The sequence below is a fragment of the Hyla sarda genome, chromosome 4 (assembly GCF_029499605.1).
Source record: "Hyla sarda isolate aHylSar1 chromosome 4, aHylSar1.hap1, whole genome shotgun sequence".
Lineage (NCBI taxonomy): Eukaryota > Metazoa > Chordata > Amphibia > Anura > Hylidae > Hyla > Hyla sarda.
This window is the reverse complement of record NC_079192.1, coordinates 128,642,908-128,661,200: the sequence shown is the minus strand read 5'-3', so window position 1 is coordinate 128,661,200 and position 18,293 is coordinate 128,642,908. Positions and strand designations below refer to the sequence as shown.

The window sequence follows — 18,293 nt, the reverse complement described above, 5'->3', positions numbered from 1 at the left end:
AAACAGGAGTACAAGATATACTTGTAAAATTGTGATGCCAGGGCAGCATTAGCCTATACACACTCCGAGGTTGAGACAGCCAGGCACGGGGCAAGAAACACACCTATGCCAGGTTACTGTCTTTTTACTGAGGCAGGAGCAGATAGTACAATACTCGCAGTAAAGAGGAGAGTAGAAGGGATGCAGTGTAACCCAGGGAAGCCCTGTGGCCTTGCTGGGACTTATGGTGTTTTATACCAATTTGAATTGACTTGCTATTAGATATGACAGACTTCTCGCACGCTGCCAGGGTTTGAACTCACCGCCAGGGTATGAACTCAACAACTGTACTGGAAACACTTGTAGAATGGCGGGGTTGATTTGATGAGAGATTTTCTTAAGCCTTCCCTCAAGATCACCTCACACTTCTTCCAACTCCTTTCCACACTGCAGCTTGCATGGAGCTCTACACACAGCACTCAGCTCTAAAGTGAACTGAACACTAGTGTTGCTCGCGAATATTCGCAATACGAATTTTATTCGCGAATATCGCATATTCGCGAATTCGCGAATATTCGCGAATTCGCGAATATTCGCGAATATAGCGCTATATATTCGTAATTACGAATATTCGTTTTTTTGTTTTTTGTTTTTTTTCACAGTACACATCACAGTGATCATCCCTCTCTACTTCCAGCTTGTGTGGTGTAAAGAAGGCTCTAATACTACTGTGTGAGACTGGTTTGCGAATTTTCGCATATGCGAATTTCCGTTTATACTAATTTTCGCATACGCGAATTTTTGTATACGCGAAAATAAAACGAGAATATTACGAATATGCGAATATTTGCGGATATATGACGAATATTCGTCCATATATTTGCGAATATTCGCGAATTTGAATATGGCCTATGCCGCTCAACACTACTGAACACTGGCTCAGCACAAACTGGGGTAACTCCTCCCCACCTACACTACAGTCATGGCCGTAAATGTTGGCACCCCTGAAATTTTTCTGGAAAATGAAGTATTTCTCACATAAAAGGATTGCAGTAACACATGTTTTGCTATACACATCTTTATTACCTTTGTGTGTATTGGAACTAAACCAAAAAAGGGAGGAAAAAAAGGGGCTGGACAAAATTATTGCCACCCTTTTAAAATTGTAGAAAAATAAGATAGTTTCAAGCATGTGATGCTCCTTTAAACTCACCTGGGGCAAGTAACAGCTGTGGGCGATATAAAAATCCCACCTGAAAGCAGATAAAGAGAGTAGAGAAGTCTTTGTACAGTGGTCCCTCAACATACGATGGTAATTCGTTCCAAACGACCCATCGTTTGTCGAATCCATCGTATGTTGAGGGATTCGTGCAATGTAAAGTATAGGAAGTTATACTCACCTGTCCCCGCCGCTCCGGACCGTGTCCTCACTGCTCCCGATGCTGTCCCGGGGGCTCCCGATGCTGTCCCACTGCTCCGGCGTCTTCTTCGGAATCCTCCGGCTTTTTCCGCATCTTCTCTGGTGTCCGGGCCTCGCTTTCTGGTGAAGGTTATTACGTTGCAGCGCTGGGACGGTGTGTGCAGCGACGTAATAACGACGCCAGAAAGCGAGGCCTGGACCCCGGAGAAGATGCAGAAAACGCCGGAGGATCGCGAAGTGGACCCGGAGCAGCGTGGATAGGTAAGTGAACCTGCTTATACTGCTATCCGACAGCAGCTTAAGCATTTAGCAGTTAATGCGATGGCCCCGACATATAAAAGCATCGTATGTCGATGCTGACATCGACATGCGATGGCCTCTGAGAGCCCATCGTATGTCGATTTGATCATATGTCGGGGCCATCACATGTTGGGGGGTTACTGTATTGTGTGTCTGTGTTTGCCACACTAAGCATGGACAACAGAAAAAATAGAAGATAACTTTCTGAGGACTTCAGAACCAAAATTGTGGAAAAATATCAACAATCTCAAGGTTGCAAGTCCATCTCCAGAGATCTAGATCAACAGTGTGCAACATTATCAAGAAATTTGCAACCCATGGCACTGTAGCTAAGAGAACAATTGGATGGAAGAGAAAAATTGATGAAAAGTGTCAATGCAGGATAGTCCGGATGGTGAATAAGCAGCCCCAAACAAGTTCCAAAGATATTCAAGCTGTCCTGCAGGCTCAGGGAGCATCAGTGTCAGTGCGAACTATCCATCAACATTTAAATTAAATGAAACGCTATGGCACGAGACCCAGGAGGACCCCACTGCTGACAGAGAGACATAAATAAGCAAGACTACATTTTATTTGGAAAATGTCTTGTGGACAGATGAGACCAAGATAGAGCTTTTTGGTAAAGCTACTGTTCATTCTACTATTTACTGAAAATGGAATGAGGCCTACAAAGAAAAGAACACAGTACCTACAGTGGATTATGGTGGAGGTTCAATGATGTTTTGGGGTTGTTTTTCTGCCTCTGGGTGCCTTGAATGTGTGCAAGGCATCATGAAATCTGAGGATTACCATCGGATTTTGGGTTGCACTGTTCAGCCCAGTGTCAGAAAGCTGGGTTTGCGTCTGAAATCTTGGGTCTTCCAGCAGGACAATGACCCCAAACATACGTCAAAAAGCATCCAGAAATGGATGGCAACAAAGCGCTGGAGAGTTCTGAAGTGGCCAGCAAAGAGTCCAGATCTAAATCCCATTGAACACCTGTGGAGAGTTCTTAAAATTGCTGTTGGGAAAAGGCGCCCTTCCAATAAGAGAGACCTGGAGCAGTTTGCAAAGGAAGAGTGGTCCAACATTCCGGCTGAGAGGTGTAAGATGCTTATTGATGGTTATAGGAAGCGACTGAGGGTGTGCAACCAAATATTAAGTTAAGGGTGCCAAAGGGTGTGCAACCAAATATTAAGTTAAAGGGGTATTCCGGGATTTTTTTTTATTTGACTATGCTACAGGGGCTGTAAAGTTTGTGTAGTTGATAATATAGTGTCTTTAGCTGTGTGTGATGGTTTTCTCACAACTCTTATGTGATTTTCATCCCAATATTTATTTTTAACAGCATACAAAATTACTGCTGTTTCAGAATTTTCCCAGCTTGCAATGCGGTCAAGACCTGACTCACTAGTCAGCTGATGACAGGGAGCCTGTCTGCTTCAATGGTTGGAGAGAGCAATCTGCAACTAATGCAACAGCTGTATGCACCCTGATTGAAAACCACAGGTCTGCAGTTCATTTATGTTTCAATCGGTGGGATAGCTGATGTGTGGGAAGGAGGAAAATGGTATCATGGGATTTGTAGGCAAACAAGTTCACAAAAAGCTAGCCACAGTGTTATGGTAATATCACAGCATAGCCATTTAGCCCAAGACAAGCGCAGACCCTTCCTAAGCATGTCCATTACTGCCTGCCAGGTACGTACTAAAATCACCTTATGCTGGATAACCCCTTTAAGGGTGCCAATCATTTTTTACAGCCCATTTTTGGAGTTTGGTGTGACATTATGTCCAATTGCTTTTTTTCCTCCTTTTTTGGTTTAGTTCCAATACACACAAAGGGAATAAACATGTGTATAGCAAAACATGCGTTGCTGCAATCCTTTTCTTTGAGAAATACTTAATTTTCTTGAAAAATTTTAGGGGTGCTAACATTTTCGGCCATGACTGTATGTATATACAGGGCAATTTGGGGGTTCCCATTGGGCGACAGGATCATCTGATTACTCTGCATCTCCAGTACACATGTGTACAGTACACATATAATACTGTGATATACAGTGAATCACAATTTCATAGTAAACAATAAAGTAGTGAAACATGAGTGCAATAGGCATACCCGAGATGATCCGCAGCCCACAGGACAGCCTTTGGTGCTGGGACACCTCAAAGGAATAAATAATGATAAATAATGATAAATAATGTCATGTAATGTACAGCTCTTCAAATTCCCTGAAAAATAATGTTCTGTCTGCCTGTAGCTCCGATCTTGCTGCATATTGTTATACAATGTACTCAACAATAACACAGTTTATAAAAAGCTTCTTTCATCCCTCTAGTGGCAGCTGGTGGAAAAAAGAATCATTATTAAAAGAATGTCTATGCAGAGATTTGGAAGTGTTTATCAGAAGAACATTGGTGAAACCCAATCAAGTTGCATTGTGGTGTGTGGTAAATAATGTAAAGATTTTATTGCTGTACTAATGGTGCATTTCAATGTATAGCAATTTTAGATGAAAATTTAGTACATTTTATACCTGTCCAGATATAAAACTTTACAGCATGTCAAGTTATGTTGCAAAACTTTTTTTTTTTTTATTAAAATTTAACTTTAGACTATATTACTGGGCGGCTCAGCTATCACAGCTCACGGGTGATCAAGGTCAGCTGATTCATGACCTCTTAAAATTTAAATATAAGGTGTATAGGAAGCAGGTGTTTGAAGTATTGGAAAATAATTTGAAATTTAATAAGAAGGATACAATTGGTGCACAGGCAAACTGGGTGTGGAGGAAAGTTAAAAGTGTTTTAAACATTATAGGAAGTGTGAAATTTACTCCACTGTGGGAAAATAACAATTTGAATGAAATAAGTAAAATTGAGCATTATGGTTTATGGTTAAGAAAGGGGATAGTATATGTTGAGCAAATGTTCAGTGAAGGAAAATTAAAAAAAAATTCTAAGATCTGCAGAGGGAGTTTGGGTTAGATGATAAATATAAATTTGGTTTTCTCCAACTAGCACATGCTGTAAAGTATACTAAGGATACAAGGGCTCTTAGTATCCAGAACCATCCCTTGATTGAATTGGTGGATGGGGGTAGGAAATTGGGGTTGTCTGCAGTATATAAAATTCTTCGATTAGGGAAACTAGAGGGGATGAAAGTTAAAAGTAAAGCAGAGTGGGCAAAAGAAAGAGTGTTGTCGGATGAGACCACTTGGAAGGGAATGATTGCGAGTGTGGTCCAGATGTCGGAAAATGAAAAATTTCGAACCTCTCAGTTTATGCTATTGCATAGATTATATTATACCCCTAAAGATCTATGCAAATGGAAAATTCGTGCCCATGTGGATTGCCCAAAATGTGGAAGGGCCGAAGCGAATCTGCTTCATATGCTGTGGGAGTGCCCATATTTAAACGATTTTTGGTTTGAAATTAAAGAACAGATTAAAAGAAAAATAGGGGTTAGTTTGGAGTGGAAATCAGGAGTTTTCCTGTTTGGTCTAATCCCTAACCTACCTGTGGCCAAAAAGAAGTTGATCGTGAATGCACTGAGTACAGGGAGGTTGATTATAATGAGGAAATGGATTTCTAACAAAAACCCGAGTAGTCTAGAGTGGAAACTAGAGTTGCAAAGGGTTAAAGGTTTATAAAAGGTTAAAAGCAAAAAGTCAGAAAAAATGTTTGATATATGGAAGAAAAAGTGGGGACTATGGGACACTGATAATTAGGATGATTCCGGAATTTCCAGAGAGAGGTGCGGATAAGACGAGATATTTTCAAAAATTTTTTTTTTACTCCTGCCATTGTGGGTGGAGGGTTGGGTGGGTTATAATAGTACTAAATAAATGCATATGTATTTGTAACTTGTTGTATTGTATTTGTAAGAACTTGTTTTTTTTTTTCTGTAAGCATTGAATAAAAAATAATGTTAATAAAAAAAATTAAAAAAAATATTAATTATGTGACAAAATCTCCCACAGAATTTTAATGTGCAGTATTTGGAGTGGTTAATATCCTATAGATGTGTGGCTGTACCTTAAAGGAAAATGGTCACCCATTCACCCACACTAAACCTAATACACCAGGTTATAGTGCGGTTGAACAGGAGACTGATGCGGGGTCTCTGACTAATATACATACATAGTAACATAGTTCATAAGGTCGAAAAAAAGACCAGAGTCCATCAAGTTCAACCTATAACCCTAATGAGTCCCAACTGAGTTGATATAGATCTACAGTAGAATCCAAAACCTGTAATGTTATTATTCTCCAAAAATGCATCCTGCAGTCCGGTGCAGAGTCCCTCTGAAGATCGGCTTTTTTCTGCGCTGAATTGCGTGCTGGAGGCGGGCAGACCAGCTGGATTTGAATATTCATGGACACAAGAGCTCACGTGACCAGCGACCATGAATTTTCAAATCCCCCTGGCGGGCCCACCTGCTGTGTGCAATTCAGTGAAGAAAGAAGCCGATCTTCAGAGGGACCGGGCACCGAACTGTAGGTATGTATATTAGTCAGAGAGCCCGCATTAGTCTCCTGTTCACCCGCACTATAACCGGGTGTATTAGTTTTAGTGTGGGTGAATGGGTGGCCGTTTTCCTTTAAAGGTGCAGCTCCTTGCTTTTTTTTTTTATTATGCAGATTTTAATAAGAATTTAATGATTGTGTTTTTTTTTTTCATAATAATGTTACTATTCTTTGCCATTGCGACATAATTTGACATACTATGTAACATTGCCTTTAGGCTTCTGGAATGGTCACAGGAAATGTCAGCACTGTGGTGGAGTTTATCCTTCTAGGACTAACCAGCAGACAGGACTTACAGATATTGCTGTTTATTGTATTTCTTATATGCTACATTGTTTCCCTCATAGGTAATATGTTAATAGTTGTGATTAGTTACATAAGCCCTCGACTCCAAACTCCAATGTACTATTTCTTGAGAAACCTCTCCTTCTTGGACATCTGTTATACTTCATGTGTAGTTCCCCAAATGCTCGTAAACTTTTTATCAGTGAAGAAAATCATATCTTATGGTGGATGTGTGACCCAAATGTCTATCCATATGTCTTTAGGGGGGACAGAGTGTTTTTTGCTGTTATCAATGGCTTATGACCGCTATATGGCTATATGCAACCCCTTACACTACACTAATATTATGCATCCTGCCTTGTGCATCAAAATGGCAACTGGGTCTTGGGTTGGAGGCTTAATAAACTCATTAATAAACACAGTATATACATTACAGTTACTTTTTTGTGGTCCTAATGTAGTGAACCATTTTTTCTGTGAGGCGCCCACATTGCTAGAGCTGGCTTGTGCAGATACTTCTCACAATAAGACAGTCCTTTTCTTATGTGCAATAGTGGTTGCCTTAATCCCTTTCTTCATAATCTTTTTTACATACGTCAATATCATTTCCAGCATAATAAAGATTCGCACAACCACGGGACGCAGAAAAGCATTTTCCACTTGTGCTTCCCATGTTACTGTTGTCACATTATTTTATTGCACCATTTTCTTTATGTACTTGAGACCTGGAAGTGTTCATGTCTCTAACCAAGACAAAATGGCCACCTTGTTCTACAGTGTTATAACTCCAATACTAAATCCTCTCATCTACACTTTGAGAAATAAAGATGTAAAAATAGCACTGAAAGAAACCACAGGGAAGAGGACGGAGTTCAGAATATAGATGATGGTTTGATCATATCTGCCCAGTCAACATATACAAAAGTTCCTGTACATAAGCGCTATTCAGTAGCCAAGCATCAAGCATCTATGGTGGGAAACATAACAACATGAAATAAGGATGATTTATGTAATTTTTACATATTCATTATGTTAAGCCATACATTGTATCTTATAGAATATTCATATGGCATATGAAATATAAATATATATAATTAGATTTTGTTTTTATTTAGATTTTTTTACTTCACTGTAGTATCATTTTATTGTTCAGCAGTTTCTGAATGTGGTAATTATTATGTATTCATTCTCTATGCTATTTGCATGAAGTTAAATATGAATTGTGTTATTCACATAGCATTCACTTTGTAATCCAAGAGGACCTGTAGTGAGTTTTCAATATCATTTAGCAGGTTTGGGTCTCCTGATTCCTAACGAGCTTTTACTTTCTTGCTATATCCATGTTCCTAACATCTAGGGGTTTTACTATTTGGTTTACTATCAGGAATTTCCACAGAGTAGTCAAGTGAGCAGGAATTCTATTGCAAAATGGGGTGTGACTGCTAGGTTCAGAGGGTGTGACTAGGAGGACGAGGGGGCACGAATAATGTTCCGGGGTGTGTGATTATAAGCTCCTAAACACATTTCCTGAGCCTAGTAGTCACCCTGTATTTTATAATAGAATGCCCACCCACCTGACTTTTCATCCAAACAGTAAAACCCCTATATCTCGGGAATCTATTGGAAATAGGGCATCGAGGCTATAAAATGATATAAATGTGCCGCTGTCAAGTATTCAGGTTGATGGATATTTGCATGTTTATTGTGGCATCCACTATTTAAAGCAGGTCAGGGGATTGAGGCAACACTCCCTAAAAAAGCTAATTATGAAATGTACTTTGGGAACACCAGCATGCCACTGTGTGTTTATTTCATGGGTGAGAGAACTGCTTCTGACATGAGAATTTCCCAAAATGCTTTTTAGCTGGTAGATCGGTGCAACTGGTATTCATTGTTATTAAGTGCTGTCAGGTTGGTGACTAGAGATGAGCGAACTTACAGTAAATTTGATTAGTCACAAACTTCTCGGCTCGGCGGTTGATGACTTTTCCTGCATAAAAGAGTTCAGCTTTCAGGTGCTCCAGTGGGCTGGAAAAGGTGGATACAGTCCTAGGAGACTCTTTCCTAGGACTGTATCCACCTTTTCCAGCCCACCGGAGCACCGGAAAGCTGAACTAATTTATGCATGAAAAGTCATCAATCGCCGAGCTGAGAAGTTCGTGACGAATCTAATTTACTGTAAGTTCGCTCATCTCTATTGGTGACCATCCCAAGTAAACAAGATGGAGTGTTACAGTTTTTCTTCATAAAAAGTATATCAACCCAATGACATGACCAACAAGTTACAAGATGACTTGGATAGACTAAGTGTCTGGGCATCCACTTGGCAAATGAGGTTCAATGTGGATAAATGTAAAGTTATGCATCTGGGTACTAATAACCTGCATGCATCGTATGTCTTAGGGGGGATTAAACTGGCAGAGTCACTGGTAGAGAAGGATCTGGGTGTACTTGTAGATCACAGACTACAGAATAGCATGCAATGTCAGGCTGCTGCTTCCAAAGCCGGCAGGATATTGTCATGTATCAAAAGAGGCATGGACTCAAGGGACAGGGACATAATACTCCCCCTTTATAAAGCATTGGTACGGCCTCACCTGGAATATGCTGTTCAGTTTTGGGCACCTGTCCATAAAAGGGACACTGCGGAGTTGGAAAGGGTGCAGAGACGCGCGACTAAACTAATATGGGGCATGGAACATCTTAGCTATGAGGAGCGATTAAAGGAGTTTCAATTGTTTAGTCTTGAGAAGAGACGTTTAAGGGGGGATATGATAAACGTATATAAGTATATTAATGGCCCATACAAAAAATATGGAGAAAAACTGTTCCAGGTTAAACCCCCCCAAAGGACGAGGGGGCACTCCCTCTGTCTGGAGAAGAAAAAGTTTAGTCTCAAGGGGCGACACGCCTTCTTTACCGTGAGGACTGTGAATTTATGGAACGGTCTACCTCAGGAACTGGTCACAGCAGGAACAATTAACAGCTTTAAAACAGGATTAGATACATTCATGGAACAAAATAACATTAATGCTTATGAAGAAATATAAAATCCCATCCCTTCCCCAATATCGCGCCACACCCTTACCCCTTAATTCCCTGGTTGAACTTGATGGACATATGTCTTTTTTCGACCGTACTAACTATGTAACTATGTAACAAACAGTCCGGATCTCATTTACATTCACAATGATGGTAGAAAAGATCAATGACAAGGCTCCATCTTAAAAAGTTGATATGTCAACCACTCGTCAAGAAAGCCAGAACCAGCTTAATGTAGAATAATGTTTATCATTACTGAAGTCCATACAAACATTTAAAGAAATCAAAAAGCAGTAATTAATGCCTAAGGAGAAATAAAGTATTAGTTGGGATTTTTTTCAGTTGACGATGAAATTTCTTTTCTACTTTTTAAGACATGTATATCTTGATTTATTCCATGGAAAATAAAGAACAACGTGATCCAGCAAATCCATAAAAACTTCCAAACTATTGTATCAAGTTAAAAATCCATATTGCAGGACAACACACCACCTGTTACCGGATCAATGAATTCAGATGCATTTTGAACACATGCGTGCTCTTGATCAAGAGCTCACATGCGCTTGATACACGCCCTAATTAATTGCTGCAGTAAAAGCTAGGTGGTGTATTGACCTGCAATATGAATTTGTAACTAAATACAATAAAGTTTTATAGTCTTTACGGATTTGGTGGATCCCATTGCTCTTTGTTTTCCGTGGAATTTATTAATCTCCAGGACTGGTGAGGATCCGAGCAAGCCGTGGAGGGATTTGTTCACATATATGTTGTAATATTCGCCCTTTTGAAAGCTAAACAGCATGAGTGGTACAGTAATCCAACTGTAAGGATGTTTACAAGGACCCGAAAATTTTTTGAAGAAACAGCAAAGGGTAGAGTTTTGTTGGGAGAATAAGAATTTATCAGTATTTTTCAAGATTGGTCCGCTGAAATTGATTGCGGGAAAAAGAAGCTGGCAAATATTATACAAGGTGGGAGGTTGAAGGAATGGTATAGAATTGCAAAGGGATTTAGCCTTCCAGAAAAGGTCAAATTTGAACAACTTCAAATTAAAAGGGTACTCCGCTGAAAACATCTTATCCCCTATCCAAAGCAGAGGGGATAAGATGCTTAATCGTGGGGGTCCCACCACTGGGAACCCCCGCGATAACCAAGCTGGCAGCGACTGTGTCCGGAACACGGAAGCTTGGAGCCCCCTACATTCATGCCTATGGGAGAGGGAGTGCCGGCTAGTAGGTAGCCGTCACACCACCTCCCATAAACATGAATGGAAGGGCCGGGGTGGCTGTGTTCGCCATTTGTCATGCATGGAGCGGAGTTCATCCCGTGCACCAAATGACAGGAGTGCCACAGCGGAGTACCCTTTAAAAATGCCTATAGGTCCATTGTTGGTATGAAACTTGTTTAGATATACACCTCAACAGGTTTAATTACAAATATAATTTAGAGTAAATTAATATATTCAGTTATGAATAGAAATTTGATGGGGTAGGTAAGAAAATGGTCTCCAGGAGTACTGACTACTGGGAAAAGGAGTAATTTGTAAAGAGATATAGAAGAGGATTTATAGAAATGTAAAACATTTAAGTAATGGAGAACAGTTTATTCAATTCTGCATCCTACATAGGTTGCGTTAGTCTTTAGTATATAAGTGTAAGACCTGATTCCAACTGCCCAGGATGTGGAGAAACTGATCCAGACTTTTTTCATTATGTCTGGTCACATGTAGTGATCCAGGAAATTTGGGAGATATTTTTGATACAGTTAAAGGAAAACTGTCAGCCTGTTCACCCATGCTAAACTTAATACACTGGGTTATAGTGAGAGTGAACAGTAGTCCAACAGGGGGTCACTAACTTAAATATGTCCAGTAGGTCCTGAGATATGTCTCCCTAAAAGATCCTCTGCTGAATTCTGTGAATTGCGCACAGGGGGTGGGGCTTCGCAGGGTCAATTTACATATTCATTGTCTGTGACACCACACCCTAGTGAAGTGGAGTCACAGACAATGGATATGTAAATTGAGCCGGCAAAGCCCAGGCCCCTGAGGGGATTCACGGAATTCAGCAGAGGATCTTCTGGGGGGCATATCTCTGGACCAAGTGAACATATTTAAAGGGGTATTCCAGGCCAAAACTTTTTTTCATATATCAACTGGCTCTGGAAAGTTAAACAGATTTGTAAATTACTTCTATTAAAAAATCTTAATCCTTCCAATAGTTATTAGCTTCTGAAGTTGAGTTGCTGTTTTCTGTCTAACTGCTTTCTGATGACTCACGTCCCAGGAGCTGTGCAGCTCCTATGGGGATATTTTCCCATCATGCACAGCTCCCGGGACGTGACATCATCATTGAGCAGTTAGACAGAAAACTTCAGAAGCTAATAACTATTGGAAGGATTAAGATTTTTTTAATAGAAGTAATTTACAAATCTGTTTAACTTTCCAGAGCCAGTTGATATATAAAAAAAAGTTTTTGCCTGGAATACCCCTTTAAGTTAGTGATCCCTCGTTGGACTCCTGTTCACCCCCCGCTATAAACCATTGTGGTTGGGTTTAGTGTGGACGAACAGGCTGACAGTTTTCCTTTAAATCTATGAGAATAACTTATTCCTTGAGAATTGCGGTACTTGGAGATAAGAGCGTTACAGGATCAAAAACAATTAAGAAAAACAATAATCGGGATTTTCCTTTATGTGAGATTACTTATGGTAGAACTGGTTATATTCACCAAGGTTGTGTATTAAGGCATGGCTTGAAATCACAAATATATTCCTGTGTGTGTAATGGTTGTAGAAGCAAAATAAAGAAAATATTTAAAAAAAAAACTCCTTTACTTCATCTGGAAAAACTTGTAATTAATAAAACTAAACTATTTACTTTCAATGGTTTGGGTACGTTTCACAAAGCCTGAATGCTCAGCTATTAAACAAAACATTGTTTTGTGTTAGCTTATATTTTCTACCATTAAAAAGCAATAGTGATGCCATCCTTTTTGCCAGGTGTTGTAATCCTGGTCATACAGACATGGCCATAAGTGTTGTCACCCCTGAAATTTTTCAAGAAAATTAAGTTTTTCTCACAGAAAAGGATTGCAGTAATACATGTTTTTCTATACACATGTTTATTCCCTTTGTGTGTATTGGAACTAAACCAAAAATATCACACCAAACTCCAAAAATGGTCTGGCCAAAATTATTTGCACCTTTAACCCCTTAAGGACTCAGCCCATTTTGGCCTTAAGGACTCAGACAATTAAATTTTTACGTTTTCATTTTTTCCTCCTCGCCTTCTAAAAATCATAACTCTTTTATATTTTCATCCACAGACTAGTATGAGGGCTTGTTTTTTGCGCGACCAGTTGTCCTTTGTAATGACATCACTCATTTTATCATAAAATGTATGGCGCAACCAAAAAACACTATTTTTGTGGGGAAATTAAAACGAAAAACGCAATTTTGCTAATTTTGGAAGGTTTTGTTTTCACGCCGTACAATTTCTGGTAAAAATGACATGTGTTCTTTATTCTGAGGGTCAATACGATTAAAATGATACCCATTATTATATACTTTTATATTATTGTTGCGCTTAAAAAAAATCACAAACTTTTTAACCAAATTAGTACGTTTATAATCCCTTTATTTTGATGACCTATAACTTTTTTATTTTTCCGTATAAGCGGCGGTATGGGGGCTCATTTTTTGCGCCATGATCTGTACTTTTCTTTGATACCACATTTGTATATAAAAAACTTTTAATACATTTTTTATATTTTTTTTTAATAAAATGTATTAAAAAAGTAGGAATTTTTGACTTTTTTAAATTTTTTTCGTTCACGCCGTTCACCGTACGGGATCATTAACATTTTATTTTAATAGTTCGGACATTTACGCACGCGGCGATACCAAATATGTCTATAAAAAATGTTTTTTACGCTTTTTGGGGGTAAAATAGGAAAAAACGGACGTTTTACTTTTTTATTGGGGGAGGGGATTTTTCACTTTTTTTTTACTTTTACTTTTTTACATTTTTTTACATTTTTTTTTACACTTGAATAGTCCCCATAGGGGACTATTCATAGCAATACCATGATTGCTAATACTGATCTGTTCTATGTATAGGACATAGAACAGATCAGTATTATCGGTCATCTCCTGCTCTGGTCTGCTCGATCACAGACCAGAGCAGGAGACGCCGGGAGCCGCACGGAGGAAGGTGAGGGGACCTCCGTGCGGCATTATGAATGATCGGATCCCCGCAGCAGCGCTGCGGGCGATCCGATCGTTCATTTTAATCGCGAACTGCCGCAGATGCCGGGATCTGTATTGATCCCGGCACCTGAGGGGTTAATGGCGGACGCCCGCGAGATCGCGGGCGTCGGCCATTGCCGGCGGGTCCCTGGCTGCGATCAGCAGCCGGGATCAGCCGCGCATGACACGGGCATCGCTCCGATGCCCGCGGTTATGCTTAGGACGTAAATGTACGTCCTGGTGCGTTAAGTACCACCTCACCAGGACGTACATTTACGTCCTGCGTCCTTAAGGGGTTAACTTAAATGGACACTGTATACAAAAACAAAAACTTTTGATATGTTGTATCGCATGCAAAACCAATAGGTTTTGCAATTGCTTTCATTAGAAATTTTTTCGTATTTCATACTGAAATAGCCAGTCAAACAACTGCCCCTCCCCCCCTGCCTGCTTGGACATATACTAGTCCTACTGTGTCCATGCATCATCACCTATGTCATGGACACACTTCCTTGATTGACAGCTGAGAAAGCAGGGCTCACAACTAGAGGAAAAATCCTCCCACTGTCAGCTTGTGTCCCGCTACTGTCAGTAAGGACAAGCTGGGAGTTGTAGTTTTGCTATTGCTAGGGGAGATGTAAGCAGACAGCATACTGAGGGAAGGGCAGAGACCTGTACAGTGAGGCCACACCCCCTCCCTTTGAGAGCAATTCAGACTAGTGAACTAAATTAAAAGTGTATTAAAAAAATTAATGAAGGTGCTAGGCACATAATAATTAGATGTACATGGTCGGGATTAGCGAACGAGTGATATATATATATATTTAAAAAAATGTTTTTGTTGGATCTGATGGGTTGCACACCTTTTGAAAATAACTGAAATCAGTCTCTTCCTATAACCAGCAATAAGCTTCTTACACCTCTCAGCCGGTGTATGTTGGACCACTCTTCCTTTGCAAACTGCTCCAGATCTCTCTTATTGGAAGAGTGCCTTTTTCCAACAGCAATTTTAAGATCTCTCCACAGGTGTTTAACGTGATTTAGATCAGAACTCTCCAGCGCTTTGTTGCCATCCATTTCTGGGGGCTTTTTGACGCATGTTTTGGGTCATTGTCCTGCTGGAAGACCCAAGATCTTGGATGCAAACCCAGCTTTCTTACACTGGGACTTACAGTGCGACCTAAAATCCATTGGTAATCCTAAGATTTCATGATGCCTTGCACACATTCAAGGCACCCAGTGCCAGAGGCAGCAAAACAACCCAAAAACATCATTGAATCTCCACCATATTTCCATGTTGGTACTGTGTTCTTTTCTTTGTAGGCCTCATTCTGTTTTCGGTAAACAGTAGAATGATGTGCTTTACCAAAAAGCTCTATCTTGGTCTCCTCTGTCCACAAGACATTTTCCCAGAAGGATTTTGGCTTATTCAAATTCATTTTGGCAAAATGTAGTCTTGCTTTTTTATGTCTCTGTGTCAGCAGTGGGGTCCTCCTGGGTCTTGTGTCATAGTGTTTCATTTCATTTAAATGTTGACGGATAGTGTGCGCTGACACTGATGCTCCCTGAGCTGGCAGGACAGCTTGAATATCTTTGGAACTTGTTTGGGGCTGCTTATCCACTATCCGGACTATCCTGCATTGACATCTTTCATAAATTTTTCTCTTCCGTCCACACCCAGGGAGATTAGCTACAGTGCCATGGGTTGCAAACTTCTTGATAATGTTGCGCACTGTGGACAAAGGCAAATCTAGATCTCTGGAGATGGACTTGTAACCTTAAGATTGTTAATATTTTTCCACAATTTTGGTTCTCAAGTCCTCATACACTTCTCTTCTCTTTCTGTTGTCCACGCTTAGTGGCACACACAGACACACACTGCAAAGACTAAGTGAACTTCTCTCCTTTTTATCTGCTTTCAGGTGTGATTTTTATATTGCCCATGCCTCTTACTTGCCCCAGGTGAGTTTAAAGGATCATCACATGCTTAAGACAATCTTATTTTTCCACAATTTTGAAAGGGTGCCAATAATTTTGTCCAGACCATTTTTGGAATTTGGTGTGACATTATGTCCTATTTACTTTTTTTTTACCCCTTTTTTTTGTTTAGTTCCAATACACACAAAGGGAATAAACATGTGTATAGCAAAACATGTGTTACTGCAATCCTTTTCTGTGAGAAATACTTCATTTTCTTGAAAAAATTCAGGGGTGCCAGCATTTACAGCCATGGCTGTAGATGGTTAATTTATAAAAATTACTAGATTCACACAAGCTTGTAATGCTAATGCTACATACTGTATATCATGTAAATGGAATTTTCATAAGAAAAAAAATGTGTTTCGCCAATGTTTTGCAACAATAAAACAAAAGTATACATAGTCCCAAATTACATTGTAAAGACTTTAGTATTAAAAGAGTCTCTCAAAAGACCTCTTTGATCTCTGGGACCTCCATGATCCCCAGAGGTCAATAATAACACAGTATATAGAAAGCTTCTTTCATCCCTCTAATGGCAGCTGCTGGAAACCAGAATGATTATTAAAACAATGTCTATGCAGAGATTTGGAAGTGTTTATCAGAAGAACATTGGTGAAACCCAATCAAGTGGCATTGCAGGTTTGTGGTAAATAATGGAGATATGTCATTGCTATACTAATGGTGCGTTTCAATATATAGCAATTTTAGATGACATAAAAAAAATATGAGTGGAAATTCACTTAAAGAGCACAGCCAGATGTAGCATATTCATTGTGGAAAATCTGAAGAATTTAGTACATTTTATGCCTGTCCATATTTAAAATTCACAGCATGTCAAGTTATGTTGCAGACCTTTTTTTTTCCTTTTTTTTTTTTTTTTTTTTTTTTTTATTAAATTTTCTCACATTTTTTTTTTGGAGTGGTTAATATCCTACAGATGCCTTGTGTGGCTGTACCTGAAAAGTGCAGTTCCTGGCTGTATTTATTATGCAGATTTTAATAAGAATTTTATGATTGTGTTTTTTTCCCCATAATAATGTTACTATTCTTTGCCATTGCGACATCATTTGACATACTATGTAACATTGCCTTTAGGCTTCTGGAATGGTCACAGGAAATGTCAGCACTGTGGTGGAGTTTATCCTTCTAGGACTAACCAGCAGACAGGACTTACAGATATTGCTGTTTATTGTATTTCTTATATGCTACATTGTTTCCCTCATAGCTAATATGTTAATAGTTGTGATTAGTTACATAAGCCCTCGACTCCAAACTCCAATGTACTATTTCTTGAGAAACCTCTCCTTCTTGGACATCTGTTATACTTCATGTGTAGTTCCCCAAATGCTCGTAAACTTTTTATCAGTGAAGAAAATCATATCTTATGGTGGATGTGTGACCCAAATGTCTATCCATATGTCTTTAGGGGGGACAGAGTGTTTTTTGCTGTTATCAATGGCTTATGACCGCTATATGGCTATATGCAACCCCTTACACTACACTAATATTATGCATCCTGCCTTGTGCATCAAGATGGCAACTGGGTCTTGGGTTGGAGGCTTAATAAACTCATTAATAAACACAGTATATACATTACAGTTACTTTTTTGTGGCCCTAATGTAGTGAACCATTTTTTCTGTGAGGCGCCCACATTGCTAGAGCTGGCTTGTGCAGATACTTCTCACAATAAGACAGTCCTTTTCTTTGGTGCTATAGTGGGAGCTGTAGTCCCTTTCTTCATAATCTTTTTTACATACGTCAATATCATTTCCAGCATAATGAAGATTCGCACAACCACGGGACGCAGAAAAGCATTTTCCACTTGTGCTTCCCATGTTACTGTGGTCACATTATTTTATGGCACCGTTTTCTTTATGTACTTGAGACCTGGAAGTGTTCATGTCTCTAACCAAGACAAAATGGCCACCTTGTTCTACAGTGTTATAACTCCAATACTAAATCCTCTCATCTACACTTTGAGAAATAAAGATGTAAAAATAGCACTGAAAGAAACCACAGGGAAGAGGACGGAGTTCAGAATATAGATGATGGCTTTATCATATCTGCCCAGTCAACATATACAAAAATAAGTTCCTGTTCCTGTACATAAGCGCTATTCAGTAACCAAGCATCAAGCATCTATAGTGGGAAACATACCTAGTGCGCTAATTAGTTAGAAGTGATTTTCCCCACTAAGCTTTGACCATACCCTGCTGTTCTCACCATCACATCTTGGTCTTTTCTTTGAATACGAAAGAACAGACTTTAGGGAGTAAATCCTGATGAAGAACGCTGCCTGCTGTTCATATCAGTACAGTTTCCTTATGAAATAAGGGTGATTTATGTTATTTTTACATATTCATTATGAAATGCCATATATTTTATAGAATATCCATATGGAATATGTAAAATATATATATATATATATATATATATATATAATTTTTATTTTTGAATAATAACATTAATGACATACATCATCTGCCAGGATTCATTCCCCACCACCAAACCACTCACCCCTGGAGAG

The 18,293-nt window shown here is 39.3% G+C and overlaps 2 protein-coding genes across 2 annotated transcripts; both read left to right on the top strand.

The window, feature by feature from the left end:
* Window positions 1-6,436: 6,436 nt before the first annotated feature.
* Window positions 6,437-7,378, top strand: LOC130367394 (putative olfactory receptor 2B8). Its single transcript, XM_056569812.1, has one exon. It carries the CDS (start codon window positions 6,437-6,439, stop codon window positions 7,376-7,378), a length of 942 nt encoding a protein of 313 aa, XP_056425787.1.
* A 9,491-nt stretch (window positions 7,379-16,869) lies between these two features.
* On the top strand, window positions 16,870-17,811 carry LOC130367393 (putative olfactory receptor 2B8). Its single transcript, XM_056569811.1, has one exon. It carries the CDS (start codon window positions 16,870-16,872, stop codon window positions 17,809-17,811), a length of 942 nt encoding a protein of 313 aa, XP_056425786.1.
* Window positions 17,812-18,293: the final 482 nt, after the last annotated feature.